The sequence below is a fragment of the Penicillium roqueforti genome (genome assembly GCF_015533775.1).
Source record: "Penicillium roqueforti strain LCP96 04111 chromosome Unknown scaffold_24, whole genome shotgun sequence".
Lineage (NCBI taxonomy): Eukaryota > Fungi > Ascomycota > Eurotiomycetes > Eurotiales > Aspergillaceae > Penicillium > Penicillium roqueforti.
In genome coordinates this window covers 1-22766 of record NW_024067588.1, presented here as the reverse complement: position 1 = coordinate 22766, position 22766 = coordinate 1, and the positions used below count along the sequence as shown (strand labels likewise).

At 47.8% G+C, this 22766-nt stretch overlaps 10 protein-coding genes across 10 annotated transcripts; 7 read left to right on the top strand and 3 right to left on the bottom strand.

Annotated features, from left to right (window-relative positions):
- Window positions 1-95: 95 nt before the first annotated feature.
- On the top strand, window positions 96-502 carry LCP9604111_7516 (OST5 family protein; the record flags this gene model as incomplete). Its single annotated transcript, XM_039075557.1, has 4 exons — window positions 96-198; window positions 257-286; window positions 340-394; window positions 457-502. 4 exons carry the CDS (start codon window positions 96-98, stop codon window positions 500-502), a joined length of 234 nt encoding a protein of 77 aa, XP_038926382.1.
- A 168-nt stretch (window positions 503-670) lies between these two features.
- Window positions 671-1843, top strand: LCP9604111_7515 (Rad1/Rec1/Rad17 family repair protein; the record flags this gene model as incomplete). Its single annotated transcript, XM_039075556.1, has 1 exon — window positions 671-1843. One exon carries the CDS (start codon window positions 671-673, stop codon window positions 1841-1843), a length of 1173 nt encoding a protein of 390 aa, XP_038926381.1.
- A 383-nt stretch (window positions 1844-2226) lies between these two features.
- On the bottom strand, window positions 2227-3409 carry LCP9604111_7514 (rhomboid family protein; the record flags this gene model as incomplete). The annotated part of the gene is made up of 2 exons (XM_039075555.1): window positions 2227-2941; window positions 3018-3409. 2 exons carry the CDS (start codon window positions 3407-3409, stop codon window positions 2227-2229), a joined length of 1107 nt encoding a protein of 368 aa, XP_038926380.1.
- Window positions 3410-4315: 906 nt separating this feature from the next.
- On the bottom strand, window positions 4316-4924 carry LCP9604111_7513 (uncharacterized protein; the record flags this gene model as incomplete). Its single annotated transcript, XM_039075554.1, has 3 exons — window positions 4316-4646; window positions 4705-4753; window positions 4846-4924. 3 exons carry the CDS (start codon window positions 4922-4924, stop codon window positions 4316-4318), a joined length of 459 nt encoding a protein of 152 aa, XP_038926379.1.
- Window positions 4925-5613: 689 nt separating this feature from the next.
- Window positions 5614-6529, bottom strand: LCP9604111_7512 (uncharacterized protein; the record flags this gene model as incomplete). Its single annotated transcript, XM_039075553.1, has 2 exons — window positions 5614-6007; window positions 6081-6529. The coding sequence occupies 2 exons, from the start codon at window positions 6527-6529 to the stop codon at window positions 5614-5616; spliced, it is 843 nt and encodes a 280-aa protein (XP_038926378.1).
- Window positions 6530-7357: 828 nt separating this feature from the next.
- On the top strand, window positions 7358-8711 carry LCP9604111_7511 (uncharacterized protein; the record flags this gene model as incomplete). Its single annotated transcript, XM_039075552.1, has 3 exons — window positions 7358-7836; window positions 7889-8342; window positions 8394-8711. The coding sequence occupies 3 exons, from the start codon at window positions 7358-7360 to the stop codon at window positions 8709-8711; spliced, it is 1251 nt and encodes a 416-aa protein (XP_038926377.1).
- A 3219-nt stretch (window positions 8712-11930) lies between these two features.
- LCP9604111_7510 (uncharacterized protein) lies at window positions 11931-13580 on the top strand (the record flags this gene model as incomplete). The annotated part of the gene is made up of 3 exons (XM_039075551.1): window positions 11931-11966; window positions 12971-13072; window positions 13131-13580. 3 exons carry the CDS (start codon window positions 11931-11933, stop codon window positions 13578-13580), a joined length of 588 nt encoding a protein of 195 aa, XP_038926376.1.
- Window positions 13581-14828: 1248 nt separating this feature from the next.
- LCP9604111_7509 (uncharacterized protein) lies at window positions 14829-15626 on the top strand (the record flags this gene model as incomplete). The annotated part of the gene is made up of 1 exon (XM_039075549.1): window positions 14829-15626. One exon carries the CDS (start codon window positions 14829-14831, stop codon window positions 15624-15626), a length of 798 nt encoding a protein of 265 aa, XP_038926375.1.
- Window positions 15627-17639: 2013 nt separating this feature from the next.
- On the top strand, window positions 17640-19640 carry LCP9604111_7508 (WD40 repeat domain-containing protein; the record flags this gene model as incomplete). The annotated part of the gene is made up of 5 exons (XM_039075548.1): window positions 17640-17689; window positions 17740-17756; window positions 17809-17957; window positions 18060-19553; window positions 19614-19640. 5 exons carry the CDS (start codon window positions 17640-17642, stop codon window positions 19638-19640), a joined length of 1737 nt encoding a protein of 578 aa, XP_038926374.1.
- A 739-nt stretch (window positions 19641-20379) lies between these two features.
- trpE (anthranilate synthase TRP2) lies at window positions 20380-22148 on the top strand (the record flags this gene model as incomplete). The annotated part of the gene is made up of 4 exons (XM_039075547.1): window positions 20380-20391; window positions 20478-20626; window positions 20709-20782; window positions 20842-22148. 4 exons carry the CDS (start codon window positions 20380-20382, stop codon window positions 22146-22148), a joined length of 1542 nt encoding a protein of 513 aa, XP_038926373.1.
- Window positions 22149-22766: the final 618 nt, after the last annotated feature.

Below are 22766 nucleotides of genomic sequence, written 5' to 3'. Positions count from 1 at the left end.
GGCCAGATTAACATTAGTCGATCTATATCACTTTCGCATATCTTTGACCTGCATCAATTCGTCCCTCAATTACATTTATCAATTCTATTATCCTAATGTCTCTGAACGAAGTCTGGGAGGCAGCCTCTGCAACTCCATTCATCCCTCTTATTGCCAAGGATAGCCAATTCTCTGTCGGCTTCAACTTGCTGCTCCTCGGTAAGCTTCTGGTTTCTCACAGCTTTGGAAATAGCCAATCTCTGACTAATATTGATAGCATTGGTTACGGCCACTCTATTTGGCTTGAGTAAGTTACTTTCCAAATCATAACGAATTTGACTCTGACATTACACCAAACAGATCGGTCTTTCCTCGGCATCGTATCCTTGGGCATCCCGGCCGCATTGGCATCTGGGTTAGTAATGCGCTGCGTCCCATTTTTAGGCATACGATATACTGATTGGGTATTACGGATAGTTTTGGAGCTGTGTTCATGATTTGCGCCGCCGGAGTCTACGTCTAACCGGCTACATTTCCTATTGCGCGTCCCCTCAAATGTACCATAAGCGTTGGGTTCAAGAGGGTCTGTACTGCTAAATATCCAAAGTCATCACGCATCTTCGGATCAATTACCTTTGTTCTGTGCCAGTATTGCGCCTGAAAAGTTCGAGCTACCAGCCTACGCCACAAAATGGAGCCCCTTTTCGCTGGTGTCTCCAACAACGCCCACCATCTCTACACGCTGCTCTCCTGCATTGGTTTCGCACACAAGGCCACTGTTCAAATCACCCCGGATGGCCTCCGATTCTCAGTGGAGGAAGGCCGCGTCATTCAAGGACTAGCGTTTCTTGACAAGTCACTCTTCACCAGCTACACATTCAATCCATCGACCGACCCTGAACCTAACAACCAGAACGGAACACCCCAAGAAGACAATGAATTGCAAAATGAGGCTTACCCTCATTTTGTTGTTTCTCTCACCGCTATCCTCGAAACCCTAAAGATCTTCGGTATCAACGAGCTCTCCGAGTCCAATCGACCCCGCGACACTAGCATCACGCAAACCGGCACCGCCTCGTCAAGCGCATTCAACGCCCCAGCCTTGCTCATGGACCGCTCCTGCACCCTAAAATACGCCCAACACGGCGCCCCACTTAGCATCACCATCACTGAAGCTGGCGTGAAAACAACCTGCGAGCTAGTAACATATGAGCCCGACGAAGACGAAGCAGACATTCCCCTCCAGCGCGACGCTATCATCATGAAAATCATTATGCGCTCCGCCTGGCTACACAATGCCATTGCCGAACTCGACTCCTCCACCCCCACGATCCTAAAACTGTCCGCCTGTGCCAAGCGAGAACCGTACTTTGCTCTCTCCGGTGCAGGCGGCCCGTTCAGTGAATCCACTGTGGAATTCTCAGTTGACCAGCATAACGAGATTGCCGGTGGCGCTGGTCAGGGCACCACACAATCTCAGATGCGTAAGGTGTTGCTCGATAATGGCGCTGCCCGGACTCGCGCAACTAAAGCTAAGCTTGCACCTACGGTCACAGAGACTTTCCTTGTTTCTCCTCCTTCCTCTATGGGCGAGCGCATTCAACAGAGCTATCGCTTTTCGTTAATTCGCAAGGCCGCGAGAGCTATGTCTGTCGCTAATAAGGTCAGCATCCGTGGGGATAGACAGGGGGTGTTGAGCTTACAGTTCATGGTTGAGCTTGATGATCATAATGTGCCAGTGGGCAGATCGATCGGTGCTGGCGTAAAGGGTCCCAATGGACCTGTGTGCTTTGTGGACTTCCGGTTTGTGCCGTTGCTAGACGAAGAGGAAGCTGAGATGGAGATAGGAGCAGAAAGCGAATAGCCGGGTTAGGATAATTAAAATACAGCGTATACCTGATTGAAAATGGTTCCAGGTACAGATTCATGGAGTAAAATTGTTTCTTCGAATAAGAACATACAAGCTCTCTGGTATAAAACAAATCGAATTCAAGGCCAAAAAGCCAGGCGCTAAGATATCAGCCTAATGAATAGAGCGAGAAATCAAACCCCCAAATCGAACAAATCATGTACATCATCAGAAGTGCACACACTATCAGTATAACTATCAGTATGAGAAAGAAACCAAGCCACAAACCAGCTATGCCACGAATGCGAATATGTCCAATAGGCCAAATCCCAAAGTGCATCACAAAACGCCAGAGTTATAGAAAAAAAGGAGAAAAAAAAAAGGAAGCACTCGATCACTCAAGCATGATCAGGATTGTAACTCGTTTCCCCCAGCATACTCTGCCCAGCCGGCGCAGTCGGATTCGGTGTGGTAGGACGCGGCATCGACGAGCTAGGCTCCCCCAAACCAGGCGACTGCACGCGCCCAATAGTGGCAGCCTGCAACCTGCGATCCAAAGCCTTGAGCGCAATAGCCCGTCTGCGCTCCGCTTCCTCGCGCTTACCGGCGCCCCTGGCCCCACGCTGATTATTCAACAGCGTGGGCAAGCCCGCCTCGCCTCTCGCCAGCACCAGCTCGTTACCGGAGGCGATATCGTCCGCCGAGAACGGCGTCAGAAGCTTAGCGGTGACTAGCAGGGTGTAGATCTGGTCTGCGACGAAGGCGACAGGTGGCTGCATCACGTCTGGGAATAGACAGGCGAATGCGAATGTCTCGCTGGCATCGCCTTTGATGCCTGTGCCGTTCGATGTGCCGGTTAGGTCGGGCTGTCGCTTGTAGAAGCGGAGATAGGTCCAGCTGGTGAGGATGCCGAGCCAGGAGAGGACTGCGGCGGTGTCTGTTCCGATGGCGAGGCCGCTAATGCTGTTTAGGAGGAGGAAGAGGGCGGGGAAATGCTTGACGCGCATTTTGATGATTCCTTTGAAGATTGTCACGGTGTGTTCTGGGACGAGCTGTTTGAAGGCGACTAGGAAGGAGGCCTGAATTGAGACGCCGCCGCATATTTGGGTGAGACTGTTTTTTTTTTTAGATGGTTAGTGTTTGTTTGGTATAGGGTGGTGATCGATGTGCTCGTTTGGGGGGTGCATACGCTCTGCTTGAGGAGCCTCCCACTGCGCCCCAGATCAGGTAGACTGGGATGATGGCAATGCAGGGGATCACGGCGACGACTGCGATGAACTTGCTGAACTCGCGCGAGCCCCACGCGCGTTCGAGGTACTTGCCGCCATAGAATATGGTGGCAGCATTTAACAGGACGGTAAATATATTCTGCTCGACGAAGGTGGCCGTGACGATTGTCCAGGGGTAGTAGAAGAAGAATGAAGGGACGAGCGTCAGGTAGGGGACGAGAGGCGATGTGGTCGGTGTTCCGCCGGTGGTGTCAATTTGCCGCCATCTGGCAATGTTATAGAGTAGGGAAAGAGTGAGAAGGCTGACGAGACAGATTCGAGTAGCAGGGGGAAGGTTGATTCGGAGCGACATATTGAAGCTCGCTTGGAGCTGCAAGACGCCACAGGCCGTAGAGATGGGGAAAGTTGAGGTGGGAGACTTTAGTGGAGAGCGGATGGCGGAAGTCCCCCGATGTTTGTTTGGCGAGACGCTTCTACTTCTACATACATCCACGTCACCTGTGATTAATGTCAGCTTATATTCCATGTCATCACCTCATCTTTCTTACTATTTACCACATACTATTTATCTTCTTATTGCTCTCTGCTGTTTGGTTTTCAGTTCTAGATTAAATTGAAGGAGTGACAAGCCTCAAGGGCTAATAGCTGGGTACCGGCATGAGCCGGACGGCCATAGAAGCCTGAAAGAGTGGTGAGATAGAGAGAGAGGTGCTAAGCGTTCTTGAATCTTAAGAAAGCTCAGAATGCTGCAATGGATTTAACATCATTAACCCTAATTCCCGGAAGAAATATGCAGACTACAGTGCTGTGTTGAAGTTTACGAGTGTAAAGTAGTATGTATGAACAGAACATACATAGCTTTCATAGAAGGGGTGTGTGATCTATGACAATTAGATAGCTGGCTTAGCTTTCCAAATTCGTTCTGCTTCTATATCAGCTTCATGCTACAAAAGCGCAGTAGATGTGAAACAGGAACCAGGGTGCGGTTTCTGTTTGAATGCAACTTATCGGGGACTCCGAGTTAATTAGCGCTCGAAGTTCTCAGTCCTTATTCTCCACAGTACGGGTACTTACTGAGGAAATCGTAGAATTCGTCAAAGGCGGCTGGGATTTGGAACTCCTCTCGGAGAATGGGTCGTAAGTCTCACTCATCTCCCGGCTCCTCATTCTCCGATGAAAGCAGCTGGATCTCAAAGATACTCTCGACCTCCTCCAGGTTCCAATCACCCAGAGCCTTCGAGGGAAGATTCTGTTCCGCTTAGAGTTTCAGGTCGTCAAATTTGGCCTTCAGTTGCTCCATATCGGATTTGCCCACGCTGCTCACGTTTGCCAGCCACCCCAGGATCTTGGAAACATCCTTGAGGATATCCTTGTGTTTATCGGCAAACTCCATCAGGGTCAATGTGGTGTATTCATAGAGATCAAACCATTTAGTGCTGTGTATGTAGATAAACGTGTCTTTGTTTTCGTTATCGACCAGGATCTTCTGTGTTCCCTCGCTTTCAGTATTGACGTATTCGCCATAATGAGAGCCGAATTTGAAATGAATGACACGTAGAAAAGTATTCGTCGCTGCGAGGAGGAAGACACTGTAGATAGAGACACGTGTCAACAATTGCAAAAGAGGAGCAATATAATGCCACAAACCCAATGGTAGACTTACTCTTGCAGAGGGTGAGCTCGTAGTCAGTGCTATCTAATTATATAAGAAGGAGAATGTAATGATAAGGTAAGGATAGAGTATATGTAGTCAGTTCAAGAACAGAAGCAGATCAATCTGCCGACCACTTTGCAGCATGCTGATCCTGTTCCACTGGCTGGAGCTCCTCTCCCCCTCCTCTCCCTTCACATCTTCCATACTCAACATGAAGAAAAGAGAAGGAAAGACTCAAATATCAAAAGTAAAATCTTTGTGGTGAATTTGATGTTGACGACGCTGGTCCAGCGGGTGAATTAGTCTGTGGTGGCGTTGATGAAAGAGTTTGAGCTAGCTTGCATGAATGGTAAAGCTTCGTCCATATGGTGGTTGTGTTATTGGCGATCTATTTCTCGTACTGCCAGTTCGTTCGGCATGGTAATAAGCCCACTTGCTATGAGAATGTGTCCTATGTGTGCAGAGCGATGATGATGTCCATTGTGATGGTGTGTGTAAGAGAGAGAGAACGAGAAGGGAGAAAGGCCAATAAATAGTCTATGTAGCTTCCATGGTTAGAGTGGCTGCTCAGGAGATGGTCAAGACATTTAAAAAGACATACAAGAGGCCCAGAAGCCATATGAGGTAGACTGTATATAGGTAGGAAATCGCAATGCCCGAAAATCACAATTTGGTGGGACACAATTAATAGTCAAAAAAAAAAAACAAAAACATGTAACTAACTAAGGAGAATGTAAGTAGATTTCATTTACTTCGACCTCGCTAGGGTCTTTCGTGGCCTAAAGGCCGACTTCGAATTCCGCAACACGAGCCCATAGCATAATGCCTCCCTTAGTGCACAGCAATCCCGTAGGCAACCTTCTGCCTTACTTAATCTCCCAGAAACTATCCATATCCATATCCTAATCGCTATGGTCTTCCATGGGGAGATCACCGTCATCTCCGCTGATAACCTCGTCACTATAGTCAACCTCGGGGCCATTGTAGTCAGTCTCAAAATCACTGTCAACCTCGGGGACACTGGAGTCATGAGTGACAGGCAAACGTATGGGGTAGTCTCCGTCATGCCACCTTATTATCGCTAGAATATGGCACAGCGCAGACTTTCTTCCCCCAGACGTCTGGAGATTAAACCATTCAGTGCTGTTCATGTAGACAAACGTGTCTTTGTTTTCGTCATCGACCAGGATCTTCTGTGTCCCCTTTCTTGTAGCATCGATGTATTCGCCATAATGAGAGCCGAATTTGAAATGAATGACACGTAGAAAAGTATTCGTCGCTGCGAGGAGGAAGACACTGTAGATAGAAGCATATGTCAACAATTGCAAAAGAAGAGCAAACCAATGCCACAAACCAATGATAGACTTACTCTTGGCCCAGTTCCCCTCGGTTTGCTCGCCATGATATCACCGCTTCGGCAAGGTACTGAGCCAGGGTCTCATTTGACACTACTGGCTTAGGTTTTCCCGTCCGCTCGTCAAAGTCGAGATATTTAAACGCCCTTTTCGCCTCAATGAGGGCCAGGTATGGCTTTATCATCCTCCAGCCATCGGTGTCCCGGTACATGCTGCAAATCCCACCATCATCTTCAGCGCTAATATCATGGCCAGCAATGTGGATCGTAGCTTTAAGGCGTTCGACCCGCGGTCGTACCTCGTGGTCTCCTTCATCCTGTAATAGACAGAGGTTCAAAGCGAATTGCAGAAACGACATCAAGAAGTGAACGGTGACTTCCTCGGGTTTACTTCGCCGAGCGTCATGCTCATCCTCGTCGAGGTCGTCAAGGTCAACCTCAAATTCGGATGAACTGAGCTTCATGGAAGGGGAGGACCCTGGAATGGCGGATGTAGAATTAACAAAACCGTCTGCTTTTAGAGGTCGTCGTTCGCGCTGAGGATATACCCGCGGCTCTATGAAGACTTGCGAGCGGGTTACTCGTGCGAGTTGGACCCAAAAAAAACCACCTGGTAGGCGTAGAAGCTCAGAGTCCGTGCTTTTCCGAAAGTCGATTGGACAATCTGAGGTGAGAAGTTTCGTCCAATAATGGTCAACGTTCTGGGAACTCTGTCTTTCAGTATTACACACTGGGCAGTGATTCTTGTGATCAGTTTTAAAACCCTCCAGAAAGGGCTTTTCTGGGAGAGTGAGCAGTCGAAAGCCAAGCAAATGTCGGAATGACCATCTGCTAGCAGAACGCATCACTTCCTTTGGCTTGAGCTGCGAAATAAGCCGTAAGCCCTCATGCTCCTTAGACAGACGTCCAAATTCGGCTCGGCTTCGAGCTTTATAAATCGGGGTAGTCATGCTGATAGATATCGCGTCAGCTCATTTCTCAAAGAACGTTCGAGATGTGGAATATACATTTAGTTTCTCAAATTTGATGGTCATTCGAGCCTTCACGCCACTGCTAAGTAAAAGTGAGGGGGTTACTGAGGGGTAAATAATGGATGTTTGTTGGACCCCTGTAGTACTATACAAGGATGGGGCTAGAGCCTAGGGCTGGAGCCTGGAGCTGTGGCTTGTGGCTGACGGTCCGCAGGGTGACAGTTACCTAGTTACGCGTCGCGCGTCAAAAAATCATTGATTCAACAGCAGCCACTACCACTGCACCAAATTCGCATATTCCTAGGGAATTATCTCGATGAAATGTCAGACTTACCTTCTTCAATAATTGGATCCAAGCGAAAGGCTGGAAACGATATTGAAAGTCCTCCAGCGCAGCGACCTCATCCCTCCCAAAGCGAGTCTCTTACCATGTACCCACCAACGACAGTCAGGGGCCTACCCCAACCAGATTCGATTCAGGCAATTCTTCGTGATAACTGTGGGACACGCTTGTATGTACGGCCGATAGCATGGACCTCAAACCAACTACGACTTTTGACGTGCCAGTTCCGGCCCCAGAAGGAGAGGAGGCCGCAAAACCCACAAACACAACCCGCATCGCAAGATCCTGGTTTCCATGGAGATAGGGCAGCAGATGATGCTGTGCAGATAAAGCCAGTGAAAGGGCGATCCCGTCGGGCTATGATCAGTGCAAATCATCTGGCAGGGAGATTCGCCTTGGATGTCAAGAAGGCAGCTGTTAAAACCATACTTGGTACTTATGATATTGAATATTCAGAGTAACATATCCCGTATTTCACGGCATTGATGGTGCTGCTAACAAGCTTCTAGTTCTGATAACCTGCAGTTTTACTTTAATCGTCGGGCTGTTGCAAGAATCAGAACGGAAGGTGTCTTCACGAACAACTCCGTAGCTCCAAACCTTGCCTATATCACGTTCGGTAAAATACAGTTACTTCGCGAGAAGCACGTGTCCTACACGCCACCTCGCAAAAGAAATAGAAGCAACGAACCCGGTTTCCGTGTCTGGGAGAAAAAGCTGAAACTTCTTGAACCCCAAAATCCCGTCGAAGACCCATACATCGTGGCGATACTGATCGCTCTAGCCCAGGGGCAACGGCGTGCGCAGCAGCAGGAGTCACAAGGAGCAGATTCCGAAATCAAACCCGAGAATCAGACGAGTCATGTGGATGCAGATATCACCTCGAGTGCAAATTCGAGAACGGCTGACTCGTGCTCACTAAGTACAGAGCAAATGGCTCGGAACACAGCGAATTCTTTCAAGGTATGTTCTGCACAATCTTGGATAGGTGCACTATTTATTAAACCTAAGAAGGTACAGGTCCTAGCCCATTCTGGAATAGTGGCCGATACCCTTTACGTTTACACAGCCAACATCGACTCTGAATTTCTCGACAAGTTTGATGAGCCGTCGCACTACTCCCCAAGCTGTCCGGTTACAATAAAACATTCTCGTGTCCCATTGACAAGCCCATTTGTACTAAGGAGGATCCACCGGTGGCTCTGCCCTGGTTCTTGCAGCGCTTGCTCTCGCGGTAAGGCACAAGATCCTACCGCTGTTACCGCTGCTGCCACTGTTGAGACGAAGCAGGAAGACAGCCCATCCCTGGTCACCAGGGTGGTACAATACTAGTGTCTGTAGTTTTTACTTGTCGGGTGCTGCCTCGGACTACTTCTAGCAAGGGTTATGGAAAACCTTGACGAGTTTACTTTTGGGGCTGACATGTTGAAGGCCAGATTTGGTTGTTTCAAACAGAACGCATGCAATTATTGTCAGGATGTAAATCATGTGCCGGATGTTACAGTCTTAACATCGTCGCCAAGGAAGCAGCAATATCACAGCTAGCATTCATTGTATGAGCTATTCTCGATTGAAAATGTAACTGGACTTCAAATCTTCAATGTATTCCCAATCCTAAGCTGCCTGCGAGCCCCGTTCATTCCAGTACTCGTCGACGAGCCCCACGGTACCACCAAAAAACCTAACTGCGAATTCTCTGGGAGATGAATGGATAATCTGAAAATCGTCTAAGCATAAGTTCGGAAGCCTTGAGGTGGACGATTAGAAGATTTAGCTGCAGGGTCAAAAGATACTGGAAGTGAGGGACCCATGTACCTTCATGGTGCTTACAACTAGCAATACGGCTTGAATTACAGCATCCATAGATGTTGCTAGGAAACATTACGCATATTCCCCAAGCCTCTAACTGAAGCACCAAGTGATTTCTGGCCTCCGCAAGGTATGATTCCTTTTAATCTTCTCTGAAACCATCCCTCTCGAGTTCCATATCCGAAGTAGATATAGATCAATTCAAAAAGAATGACCTGGTCCTCCAAAAAGGTCATCCTCCAAAAGTGCAAATCGAGCAAATGCGTCAATTGGAGCTTTCAACGACTGCTTCTGCTTCCAATGCGCCTCCGCCAATTTTCATTCATCTTCATCGCGTCAAAATTCCAAGAGGTGCTCTTGGGACATAAGCTCCGAATATTGTATAGACTACCGTCAGGCTAGCAGACTGGATAAATACGACCACCAAAGGACCTCAGATCCCAGGCCGTGCCAGCCTCACCGCAGCTAATGCCCGGTGGTGTATCGGAAGGTTCATCTTCAGTGTGGAATTTGCAGGCACGAATACAGCGGAATTCCAAGATATGGGCGATCTCGTGGCCTAGTAATATGGCGAGTAATGGAAGCCCTCCGATTTTTCGAGAGTGGCATAGTTTGTGGTTTTAATAGTTGAACAAGGCTCATATCCGGGGATGATTTGCGCCGAAGGATGGTTTCACCATAGGACGAGGAGTTTGCACTCATGTCGGGATCTAGTTCGATATCCGAGATATACTCATGAACTAGGTCGATAATCCCTTCATCTGGGAGGGCAAGTTCTGCCTCAGTATCAACGAAAATGTATGCAATATATAGTTGTATTGGGAGTTAAACGAGGGACTGAGTATAAAAGCCATATAATAGTAGTATCAAAAGTGATGCGTGGCTGAGAAACAGAGAGAGAATAAAAGAGAGAAGAAGTCGCATTCTATAAACAAACAAAGAGCTACTTATATAGCTGATTAAGGCCTTCAAAAAGCAGTATAAAGATCTTTCGGAAGGTAGTATAAAAGAGTCCAAAAAAGACATCAAAAAAAGACATACACAATACCATACTTAGTCGCCCGTAGAGTTGCTCAGAAAGGATGTACTTGCAAGTTGCCACCTTGTACTCCAAGCCTTGAGTTTTAAATATCTGATTCTTAATGAACTCTGCTTTGGCTTCTATACTATTTTCTTAAAGTTAGATGTGTAGAAAAGGCTGATGATTCACTACTCCAATAGTTCATTTATTGTTGTATATGAATTGAGATACTAAAGTGACATTGCAGTCAATTCCTCCCTGTCTGTTTGACAAAGAACCCGCTAGTATCAAACCTTAGGAAACTCCTTGTATCCCTGCCCGGCAACTGAAGTATCCATCCACGATCTCTGCTTACAATCCTGGCTAAGATTCTGACACCATGCGCTGCCGATCTGAATTACGGAGTACATACATAGTGTTCAAAAAGTCTGTTCCCACTGCCCCACTTGCTATCCCCCTAACAACCATCGTGGTTTTTTTTCTTCTTCCTACACACCCCCCAATGGCATTAACCAAGGATATCCTTGGTTTAGGTCGTACAAAATCAGGTGAGCTATCTGTTGCTCAGCGCTCAGCTATTATTTATGCCCACCAGGCCGGTGCCACCCAGTCAAAGCTAGCACTCGATTTTAGGTACTCCCGCCGAACGATTTACAATACTTTGAAACGGTTCAAAGAACACAATACTGTTAAATCTCTCCCTCGAACCGGTCGCCCAAGGATCTTTAGTGATCGAACTCGCCATTTACTTTTTATACTCGCCCGCCGGCACCCCTTTTAATCCTATAAAACGCTGAGTTGTGCTATACCTGGTCATCTATCCCGCTCTACTATTATTAACGTTTTAAGGCCAACCGGTCTTCTAAAATATAGGATAAAAAGGAAGATTCCAATCGGAAAGGAATTAACTCGATAACAATATCGTTTTATTCAAAAATGGCGCTCTGAGTGGTCTAGAAATAACGTTTAAAACTGGGTCTTCTCGGATAAGTATTCTGTATAACGAACAATAAACTATAGACCACAATAGTATTAGCGCTTTCGGTCGGAGGGCTATAGAAAAGATCTTATAAATACTAAGGCATACGTTAAAGATATTTCATAAATGGTTTAGGGTACAATCTGGTTAGGGAGTCGATCAGAGTTGATTATTATAAGGCAGGAGAATATTATTAACCTAGAATTGAAGAAGATAGGATATACTGCTATTTCCTATATAGATACTCTCGAAGAAGGTCTACTTCTATTCTATCGACCCTACTCTATCTTTCAGTAAGATAACACTCGGATCCATACTGCTAAAATCATATAGGAATGGTTTAAAACTTACGGGATATATGTGGAGGAGTAGCCGCCGCACTCACCGGATTTAAACCCGATTGAACCTGTATGGCAGTGGCTAAAGGTTAAACTTTTTGAGTTATTTCCTGAGCTGATATATATGGGAAGGTCTGAGGAGGATTGGATAGTATTCAAAAGGTATATAAAGATAGCATAGGATGCTATTCCGTAGTCGAAGATTGATTCATTGATTTTGAGTATGGGGCGTAGATGTATGGCAGTACGGAAGGCAAAGGGGTATTATACAAAATATTAAATTTAAATTTTACCCGAGATTGGCATAGGGTTTAACCCTATTTAATTCGAAGTAAATTGAGTAAAGTATGGTGGTGCTATGCATAGATATATAAAGATATATATTTCAATGTTCATGGGTGAAAATGCGGGTGGGAACAGACTTATTAAACCCCACTGTAGTATGTATGCCATCGGGGTATAACCCTTTCATTGGTTAATATTTACCGGCAGTATTTCAGATCCACTCTTCAAAAGGGCGGTGAGTTAATCGGCACTCTTGCCAAGAACGTAGATCCTAAACAGAGATCTTCTCCAATCGCCCGGACAAGCCGAACAGTTGATGAAAAGGAGTTCGCGTCGATCGGGGGTAGTGTAAGCCCAGTGACACAGTGCAACGAGGTGTGTGCAAGCACAGAGACCAAGTCGCGAGGTCCAAATATTAGAATAATCATGACGTTCTGCAATGCAGAACATTCAGCGATTAAACTGAATAGAACAGATACTACACTTGATCTAAGCCAGAGGCAAAGAGAGCTGAAGAAGAAAGAAAAGAAGAGGAAGTTCTGGGGGCAGGGCCACCTTCTTATAGGTATCCTGAGGGCGGTCGGTTTATGCCACTATTCACAAATAAGACAAACCACGACATGGGCTCGGTTAATTGAATAGTAACGTGATGATATAACCATGTGATGATAAGAATAGGAATGGCTTCTCTTATTTCCGGCTGACTTATTTCATAACTGTCATTCACTTTGGTATAAGACCATCATGTTTGTTTCTTCTGACAGTAAGAGAAGGGCTACCAACACAATCCCCGCTAGATTACTTTAGGTATGTACTCTGCTAGCCGCAATTCTCACACTATAGTGCCTAATAGGCCATGACGCCCACACTTCCGAGTAATACTATTCATAATATGTAAGAGGCAATTTAGGTATGTTGTATGTCGAAAGACCCACTTCTATAACCATTAAGGTTCGCTTCCTGCCGTGATTATGTAATATTAAGTAGGATTTTATCTCCGACTAATCCCATTCAGGCTTAGCGCCAGTACCTTTAGTATTACATAAGACCCCCTGCCCCGCTGTGGGCCCGTAACATTAATTCGATGATCCTTCCGAGGTTTGTTGCCTGAGCTGCTGCCTAGTATGCCCTGACTCAGACAATAAACTAACCTTGGAAGCGACAGTCTCACTTTCCGATCATTTCCATCTTCCATTTCATCGATCTACTGCAGCTCTACTTGACCTTGAGTCTTGGCTTGAAGAGAAACGCCAATACCCAGGTATTTGCACCGAAGTTTATTGCATACCAACACTATCTAAATAACATATTTTCGATAGAGAGCCATGAGTATCAGCGAGACTGAGCTGGTGGAACAGCTGTTCCTGGACTTCACTGTGCAAGAAGTACTTCAAAAGGATACCAGGGGATTTCCGATCGTAGAACCCTGGGCTAGCGAATACGTGAACGCTATACGGGAACGCAGATTCGGCGACGCTGTGTGGGCACGCTACCATATCGATGGTGGTGTGCATGATGGCATAATTGAGGACACAAACAAGACCGTTCTGCAGATGATCGAGGAAGATGCACTGGGTTACAGGGTGGGCGATCCAGACCTCTATGCAGAAGCGCTCTCGTCCGTCTACGAGCGTACTAGTGCCTCGGATGGACATCGTGATGTGATTGACCTCCTTACCCGCATTGGCAATCAAGATATTAAGGAGCTACGGGCTCAAGCCCGGGCTGAACATCGTGCTGAGCTTCTAGCTGATGAATTGGAATTTTAATTGTCATGTAACGAACGTCTCATTGAGCTGCTTGGATTCTAGAAAGAAACCATCGAGCCAGGTTCTTCTCGTCATATTCTACCATCAATTATTCTTCTAAAGGGCTGTACACAGGTGCTTGATCTACATACACTGTCATCGACTCCAAATGCAAAGCTGCCGTGTCATCCTTAGTCCGGAATCATCGTTTCCCGTTGCTTGTCATGGCCCACAATCGGGGCGAAGCGCATGCATGAAGCGGAATAGCGGCATACCAGACAGAGTTAAACCTTCAAGGGGTGGATTATGATGATCAGAGTCACCAGACGCGTTGGGAGAAACGGAAGGCCTGTCTTCTTACATTTGTAAGACACGATACGTTTATTACAATCTCAGAGTGGACGCAAAAATGCTTCTGCCTTGGATCCCCATGATATCATAACGTCAAGCCTGGAGCGACGTGCTGGGGCCAAATGGTTCTGTTATTGTGTGGCTCAAAGCCGCTAAGCAATGCCAAGACCCAGTTTAACCGGTCGATCATGATCATTTGTCTTCTTTAAAATATATGTTTGGATGATCGACATTATAAGACTTTCTTACAGTAAGCAAGAGGGCGGCACGGCTTTGTTGTGGGGGCATGATGCCCACCATTTGGCGAAAAACATGGCCTCGGCGCTTTTTAGCTTTGAATATGCCCAGATGGTTACATGGCTACATTAGCAACTCGACCAACACTACCATGCGGGGGTGAGGCTTCTGTCCAATAGCCTAAGCTTATAGTGGTAGTGTCTCTCCCACTTACTCCATCCGATATCTCACAGGTTATATTTTCTTTTTATGTAATATGATAGTTTTCCCTATTTTTGGGGAATCCTGCGGCATCCTCCTCGTATTTTGAAGGAATGAGACAGAAACAGAAAAAAAAGTACATCAGTCAACCAATTGACATCTGATGCCACTGCCTCTAAGGTGAGCATTGCGTTCGAAGGATTGGGGTCTACTGCATAAGCCATGCAATGTAACCTGAATACATGTATACACTACTGCCATCCTCAGCTGATCTGCTCCTAACAATCAGCCGTCTAGGGACCTTTGACCTAAATATGCTGCTATACAGAATTAGATGAGGAGGCAGGAAATGTATAAATAACATTCAAATAACTGCCCGAATTTGGTTTACTTCTTTCCACCCCACTTCAAACCTCATTCTTCTTTGTTTGATCATCCCATCTTAAAAGAATATACACATACCTTTTCAACCCTGTCACTATGCGTTCGCTTTACCTCCTCGCAACTCTGCTTCTAAACCAACGGGCCGCTATTGCTCTGAGTCTGAGCACCACCGAGCTTGTCGAACAGCTGTTTCTAGACTTCACCATCGACGAGGTGGTTCAAAATGACACAAGAGGGTTCCCTATCGTCGAGCCTTGGGCAAGCGAATACGTGAACGCCACACAGGAGGGACGATTCGGCGACGCAGTGTGGGCCAGATACCACATTTCCGGGGATGTGGACAGCAGCACCGGCATCATCGAGGGCACAAACTTGACCGTTCTTCAGAGTATCGAGGAAGACGCATTGGGCTACAGAAGCTCCGAGCCAGAGCTATATGCCAATGCCCTCTTATTCTACGGCAACACAAGCAAGACAGATTCGCACACCGACATCATTGACCTCTTCACGACTATCGCCCAGCAAACTCCCGAAGAAGCCCAGGAGAGCCTCAACAAGCGTGTTACATACGGCATTAAATGCAGTACGGGTAACCTTGCGTACAAGTCTAGCTGCCTTTCCCTTCTCCAGAATATGTCCCAGTCGCGGTCGAACATTGGCAACATAAGGAGAATTTACACTTACAGTTCGTGCAATCTCAGGGTTGGTCCTTATCACGGTTCTTATACCGATCTGAGCTATTACACTGCCCATTCCGTTGCACGATTGATTGAGGACCAGTGCACGTACTGTCCTGCGTGCACTAACAATTTGAGGGTCTCGGGATACTCGCCCAAGAACTCTGGACATCGTAAGGTGTGTCTGAGCAGCAAAAGGACGGGGTGCTCGCCCTAGATCTTGATTGAGGTGTTTGTTTGGCAGGACGAATACGTGCCTCAAGGTGTAATAAGAATATTGTAAGAAGGAATGCACGTTTGACTTCGGCCCGCATGGCATGTCTTCTCTGAATCGCGGGGTGGTTTGGGGATTGAAGGAGGGGTTGGTGCCTAAGGAATGCATGTCTTAAGTATATTGTTGAAATGGCCAAAAATATTGTTTAAGGTTATGCCATAAGGCAACGGGTTCTATGGATTGATTAACCTTGTACCTCGATGAAAGATGAACGGGAAAAACGCGTCGACCACCTACGCCGCGTGGTTTTTACTAGAGAAGTTGGGAATGATGGTCATAGATATCATGCAAAGCGTGAGGCCATTTCCACAAAATAGGAACAGCCTCCGTCGATAAAAATGGTCAATAGCGAAGAATACAACGAACGAAGCGATGAACTCCGAAATACGGGGCAATTGTCCCGAAAATCCCAGGTTCTGCTTGGAGACGGCTGTAAAGTACTCCGGTCACTTGAGTTTAAACCTGCAAGTCGAGACACAGCACAGAACGGTAGAATAGCTTCCATCCTGCATGGTGAAGATATCTTCGAAGGAAGCGGCAACTTGAGCGGTTTCCGGAGAAAAATCGACAGATGAGATCTCGCGTCGGATTTTCGATACATCGATTTCAATCTAATTCAAGTTAGTTCCTTTACGGATTGTTTTCCCTGGCCAATTAAAACGAGCCGGCGAGGTAATCCAGGGAAGAAAAATATAAAAATGATCAAGACAAGGGACAGAGCAGCAGGGATTTCTAGGAAAACTATCCATGACACGGACTGGCCTTCGATATGAGAAGAGCCAAAATTGTTCCAGTAGCATGGAATTGCCACTGGTAATGAAGATACCATCGATCACGACGTTCTTGCCCCGGTTGGTGGCTTTTATAGTGCCATACGGAACCATGGTAAAGACCGTTCCAATGCCCATACTGATGATGATACGACCGACAAGCAATTGGGGTAGCTTGAACGAGGTGTAGGATGAATTTGCCGATGAATGTGAATATGCCCCTAATGAAGACGGCTTTCCTCCGACCGAGCGCATCATATATAAGAGAGCAGGATAGGACCAATGCATGAGTGTGAAGGGGGATACAGATTCCTTATACGACGGATGGATGAGACTTCGTGGATCCATGGTGTGGAGTGTCCAGTTTGGGTAATGTTTTCGTCCAATTGTCGAAGGCACGACTTGACGCCGAGCAAAAAGCGGCAGGGTTGAGCACTAAATCGGAAAGGGAACGCCAAGAAGTGAGGGAATCAATCAAGTACCTATGTACCTGCAAAGGGTGCTCGTGCTGAAATCCCCCGATATGTGGAGAACCCCATTTTTAGGGGCTTAGCGGGAGAGTAATTTGAAGTCGTAGAAGTTCAAGGGTTGGAATAGCAGAGGTGTTTGATCAAGTTCAAATATCATGCAGATACCCAATGTCATATACCTTAATAGAAAAACGACTGGAGAGAAGGAGAAGTTCGAAAAAAAGTGTGGAGAGTCGACGCCACAGGGAGGATCCAAAGTGGCTAGTGTGTGTTAAATGGACTTCTGCCAAACATTCTGGATCCTTTAATCTCAGATCTTCACTTTCCTCTCCCTCTCACTCTTTCGTCTCGATTTGAATACTCGGTTTCTATTTCTAGGAGATTACAGAATAGCCTCTATTCTTTTTGATCCTCAATTCCACTTCTTCTTCCCTCCACTCTTTCAGTTTCATTCCCCACCCCCCCTCCCCGAAACTCCAATTTCTCCCTTGTCTTGGCTTTCTTTTCGATCTTCAAGACTCAGACGTCTCAAATTCTTTGCGGAAAATACAAGCAAAGCCCATTTTCTGTTTATCCGGAAGTTCCCACCCCCTTCCGGCCTCGTGTTCCGTGTTCCTGAAGCTCGCGCATCGAAGCCTCCACTTTGATTTTCATCGGCAAAACAGCTCTTCCCTCTCTGGCATGTCCGCGGCCCTTAGCTAGTCGCACATGTAATCATGGCACAACCTGACCTCACGTCGCATCACGTCAACTATTTAATATGGAGGTAAGTGCAATATAACCCATGCATCTCCTGCAGCGCTAATATCCTTCGAGGTACCTCCAAGAAGCCGGTTGGTCACATTGCCCCCTTTGCCCGTCCAATTGACCTCTAACTCGACGTAGGCCATGGCGATGCCGCCGTGTCTTTGCAGCGCGCGTGGTTCCCGGATCCGCAGACTCTCCCGTTTGCGCCTTACATTAAAACCCATGCGCTGGTATCGCTGGTCCAGAAGGGCCTGCAATATCACGAAATGGAATCCTCCTTGGACAAGGTATGTGTTTCAATTTGAACGGTCCTTACGCGCCAAACGGAAAAAATAATTTACTTTTTTCTGGTTTCCTCAATTGAAACCCAAACTAATGGCGATGCACAGGAGGGCAATCACAAAAGCCTTTCACCGTCTGATTTTTTTTTCGGACCAGAGCCCTTTGAAATTGGAACTAAAACTGGATCGGCGGAAAGTCGCGATGAGGCGGTCGGCACAGACCCAGTTTCGCCGGGTCAACTTGCGCGCGACCGCCCGGTGAACGGCCATGCCGAGTCCGGAAAGGACACCCGAAAGGACGAAACTGATAGCGATGAATCCATGGAGGACAAGGCGCGAACTGAAAGTCAGCCAAATACCCCCGATCATATGGATGAGGATGGTGATGTCAGCATGGCCGAGGAGATTCCCGAACTACCGCCCACTCTGCAAAACGGCGAGAGCTCTTCCATCCAGATCGCCCCCGCCAAGCCCATCGATTTGACCCCGGACACCGCCTTGCTGAATTTGGACCATCACGTGACCCACGTCGTTTGGCGCCCTCGGGATCCCACTGTGGTAGTGGGAGCTGGTGACCTCTTTTGCAGCTTGTGGAAGTTGTCAATGTCGTCGGAACCGGTGCAGAAGAAAATCCTCGAGCTCAAGAGGGGTGACACAAGTGTCTCGACCGTAGCATGGGATGCCATTGGTGATAAATTGGCCGTCGCGACTTGCACTGATGACAGGGGCACTATCACCATGTACAACGTCAATGGAGACGCCGTGGATTTACTACCCGAAGTACCCCGGCTGATCACGGGCTTGCACTGGGCAGCGGGTAGCTCACAACTGATCGTTGTAGCCTCAAATCATAACGTATCGGAACTCGCGCTTTGGGACGACAGCCGCCGACCAGATGTTTTCCCGCAACCTCAAATAATTGAGAACCATATTTATGATCTCGCATGGTGTGGACGCAATCTGGCATTCGCTTCAGGTGAGGGTGCAGTCTATCAATGCGAAGTGGACAACAGCATCCGCTTGGTCAAGACATTTCCCTCTCCCAAAGATAACGCGACTTGGGAATTTATTCGTTGTGTCCAAACCGAGTCTCATTCGGTTGCTATCGTGGCTTCTGGACTGAGTGCTTCAATTTGGATACCTACCCACGACATTCTTATCCCCAATGCCCACAAGGATAGAATCACCGGCATTGACATCAGCTCTCAATATGACTCCCGTCGTATTGAATTTGCTTCTTTCTCGGCGGATGGTAAGGTCAAGGTCTGGCATGTCAACCTCGATACAAAGGACTACACGAGTATCCATCAGCTGAGCCTGGACTCAAACCCCGCTGTTACCGGATCTTTCTCCCCCGATGGATATGCCCTCGGTGCTGCTAGCAAGGACGGGCTCTTTATCTGGAACACTAAACAGACTGGCGGTAATCTTATGTCTACCTGGACCGCAACTAGCCCCGAGGTGAAGAAAGAGGAAGCCGACCGCATGACCAATGGACACAATGGACACCATGAACAGAATGGCTATTCAAAATCAGACCCCCATCGGGCCCTTTCCTGGGATGCAGATGGAAAACGACTTGCCTATGGCTTCGACAAACAGGTAAGCTCCCTGGTCTAGTTTACCTGTATCAATTCTCCCCATGCTGACGGACTCTCGAAGATGGCAATCATCAATTTACAGCGATGACAGAGTGGGTTTGAAACAGCCACGTAAAACTCACGACTCATGCCCTGCTTGAACTAATCCGACATTCCCGCTCGAAAAGCCTTCTCTTTCCCTCGAAGACATATCACCCTTCATAGTTTTCCCGATTTTCTTTTTTTACTTTTTGCCTTCTGTGAACATACATTTTTCTTTAGAAAATGCATAATGGCATGCATTGCTTGGGACCGGTTTGGGTGGACACGGCGAATGACATGGACCGGCGATGGTGGACTCTTTCTTTTGCCTTTTTTCCCATGGCCCATCTCGGGTGGGCTCTGTGATTTCTAAAACTCACTGTTAGTGTCTGATAATCAAGGAAATACCCCGATTCTCCAATGAAGTGTTTGTATTTACAATATAGGTACATCCTACAGTCCCGATGTCGCTAGGCCTTTATCGATAATCGATATGTACCCCTCGACGCTAGTCCGCTTTTGGCTGCATATAACCAAACGCCGGCACACTTGTGAGACGTGTAAGCCTTTCAAGGTCGCGCGAGATTTGATTTTCAACTCATACATAAGAAGCCTAAAATTTATATCACCATTGCTTATCTTGTTAAACCTCCGAGGTCGAATCCGATACATGCAGGCCGGGGCGCATTCCTGCACGCGGCGGCCGTCAATACATACATGTACCCACCCACAGTGAATCATTTTCCCACCGCCCATTCAATCCTTTCTCTTGACTAGCATCGTCGATATCAGCCACTTATAACAACATGGCAACTGCTGTAAGTACACGTCCGTCTTGCCACTGGATTTCTCCACTGTTCGACACCCCCGAGATTTTGTTTCCGCTCATTGACCAATGAGTCAGATCGCCACCATTCCGTCCCTCGAGACGGCGCGAGAAGTTATCTCAAAGTCGAGGAACTCCGAGTACCCTCCCAACCTACTTCCTGTCACGGCTTCGATTGCTGCCGACCTTCTAACCCCGACATTGGCATACTTGAAGATTGCAGAGAAGTGAGTCATGGGGTTCTTTCCAACATTCGCGATAAGGCGGGGACATGGGATGCTGGACAAAATCGCTGACTCGCAGCGATAGCTCGCGGTTGTCATTCTTGTTTGAAAGTGCTGCTACCACAGAGACCATTGGACGATATAGTTTTGTTGGCGCAGGTGGGTGATATCGGGAGTCTTTGGTCCGATTCCGTCGCTTACCACTTCCTCCCATACAGACCCCAGAAAGGTCATCAAGACCGGCGAGGGCCATGGCCCAGCAGCAGATCCCCTCCCATACCTCGAGGATGAGCTTTCTCAGTTCCGCGTCGCGACAGTACCTGGGTTGGTCCTTCCGCCGTTGACCGCCGGAGCGATCGGATATGTTGGATACGACTGTGTTAGATACTTTGAGCCCAAGACGGCGCGGCCGCTCAAGGATGTCCTCGGAGTGCCGGAATCGTTCTTTATGCTTTACGACACCATCATTGCATTCGATCATTTCTTCCAAGTCGTCAAAGTTATCACCTACGTTCCCATTCCCTCGGCGGATGCCGATATCGAGGCCGCATATCTCAAGGGCCAGTCCATCATCCAGAAGACAATTGAGAAGCTACTCCAGGACCGCACACCACTTCCGCCCCAGGGCCCGATCATTCCGAATCAGGAGTATACATCCAACATCGGACAGGAGGGATATGAAGGTCACGTCAACCGATTGAAGCAGCACATCGCCAAGGGCGATATCTTCCAGACCGTCCCGTCACAGCGGCTATCACGGCCCACCTCTCTCCACCCATTCAACCTCTTCCGCCACCTTCGCACTGTCAACCCTTCCCCTTATTTGTTCTACATTGACTGTCAAGACTTCCAGCTTGTCGGAGCCAGCCCCGAGCTCCTGGTAAAGGAAGAGCGGGGGCGTATCATCAGCCACCCCATCGCAGGTACAGTGAAGCGCGGCAAGACCCCGGAGGAGGATGCCGCCCTCTCCGAGGAGCTCCGCAGCAGTCTCAAGGACCGTGCCGAGCACGTCATGCTGGTCGATCTAGCCCGCAACGACGTGAACCGGGTCTGCGACCCCACAACAACACAGGTCGACCGACTGATGGTCGTGGAGAAGTTCTCACACGTCCAGCACCTGGTCTCTCAAGTTTCGGGGGTATTGCGACCCGGTATGACCCGATTCGATGCATTCCGGTCTATCTTCCCTGCTGGTACAGTCTCCGGCGCACCCAAGGTGCGCGCCATGCAGCTCATCGCCGAGCTGGAGGGTGAAAAGCGCGGCGTCTACGCTGGTGCCGTTGGATACTTTGGATATAACAGCGCGAACGAAGATGGCTCCGCCGAGATGCCCGGTGCGATGGACACATGTATTGCGCTGCGCACTATGATGGTCAAGAACGGCGTGGCGTACCTCCAGGCTGGTGGTGGTATTGTCTTCGACTCGGACCCCTATGATGAGTACATTGAGACGATCAACAAGCTCGGTGCCAACATTGCGTGCATCAAGGGCGCCGAGGCGAAGTACCTAAGCATGGAGAAATAATGGACTTGGAGATAAGAATAAAAGCACAAGCAAATTGGTTATGTTTTTCTTGTTAGCAGAAGCGTCGATCTGGGAACATCATTCTGGCCACAGACTCTCTATCGCTGGCAATAATCGGATTGGAATTCGGTTTTATGTGATTTTCATAAAACCATACCCAATTTATCCCATGTCACTCTGATATATACTCCCAAACCCCTAATTTTCATTCGGAACTGGGCTTCACCGCCCGTTTTTATGTTGCATAGCATAAAAGATCTATACATTTGTGGTCCGGATGATTGTTTGGCCTGCCAATGACGCAAAGATAATTAGATGTGCAGTTAATATCTGGGCATGGGTGCACTGCCTTGTTCATTTACATCTAGAATATAAAGACCTGTGAAAACGACGCCGAAAATGACCGCCTCTGGTGCCAGAAACGGCCGCCTTTCCACCGGTAACTTAGACGGCGAGTCGCCGCCTGACCGCCCGCTGCGACCGACAGCTGGTCGAATGTTAGAATGGGACCGCTAATTTTTAGCGCCTCTTGGCCCAGAGGAACATGTATTAATCCGAATTCCGAGAGCTCGGCGAATGTCAGACATCAGCGAATGTCGGGATTCTTTTAGGGGTTAT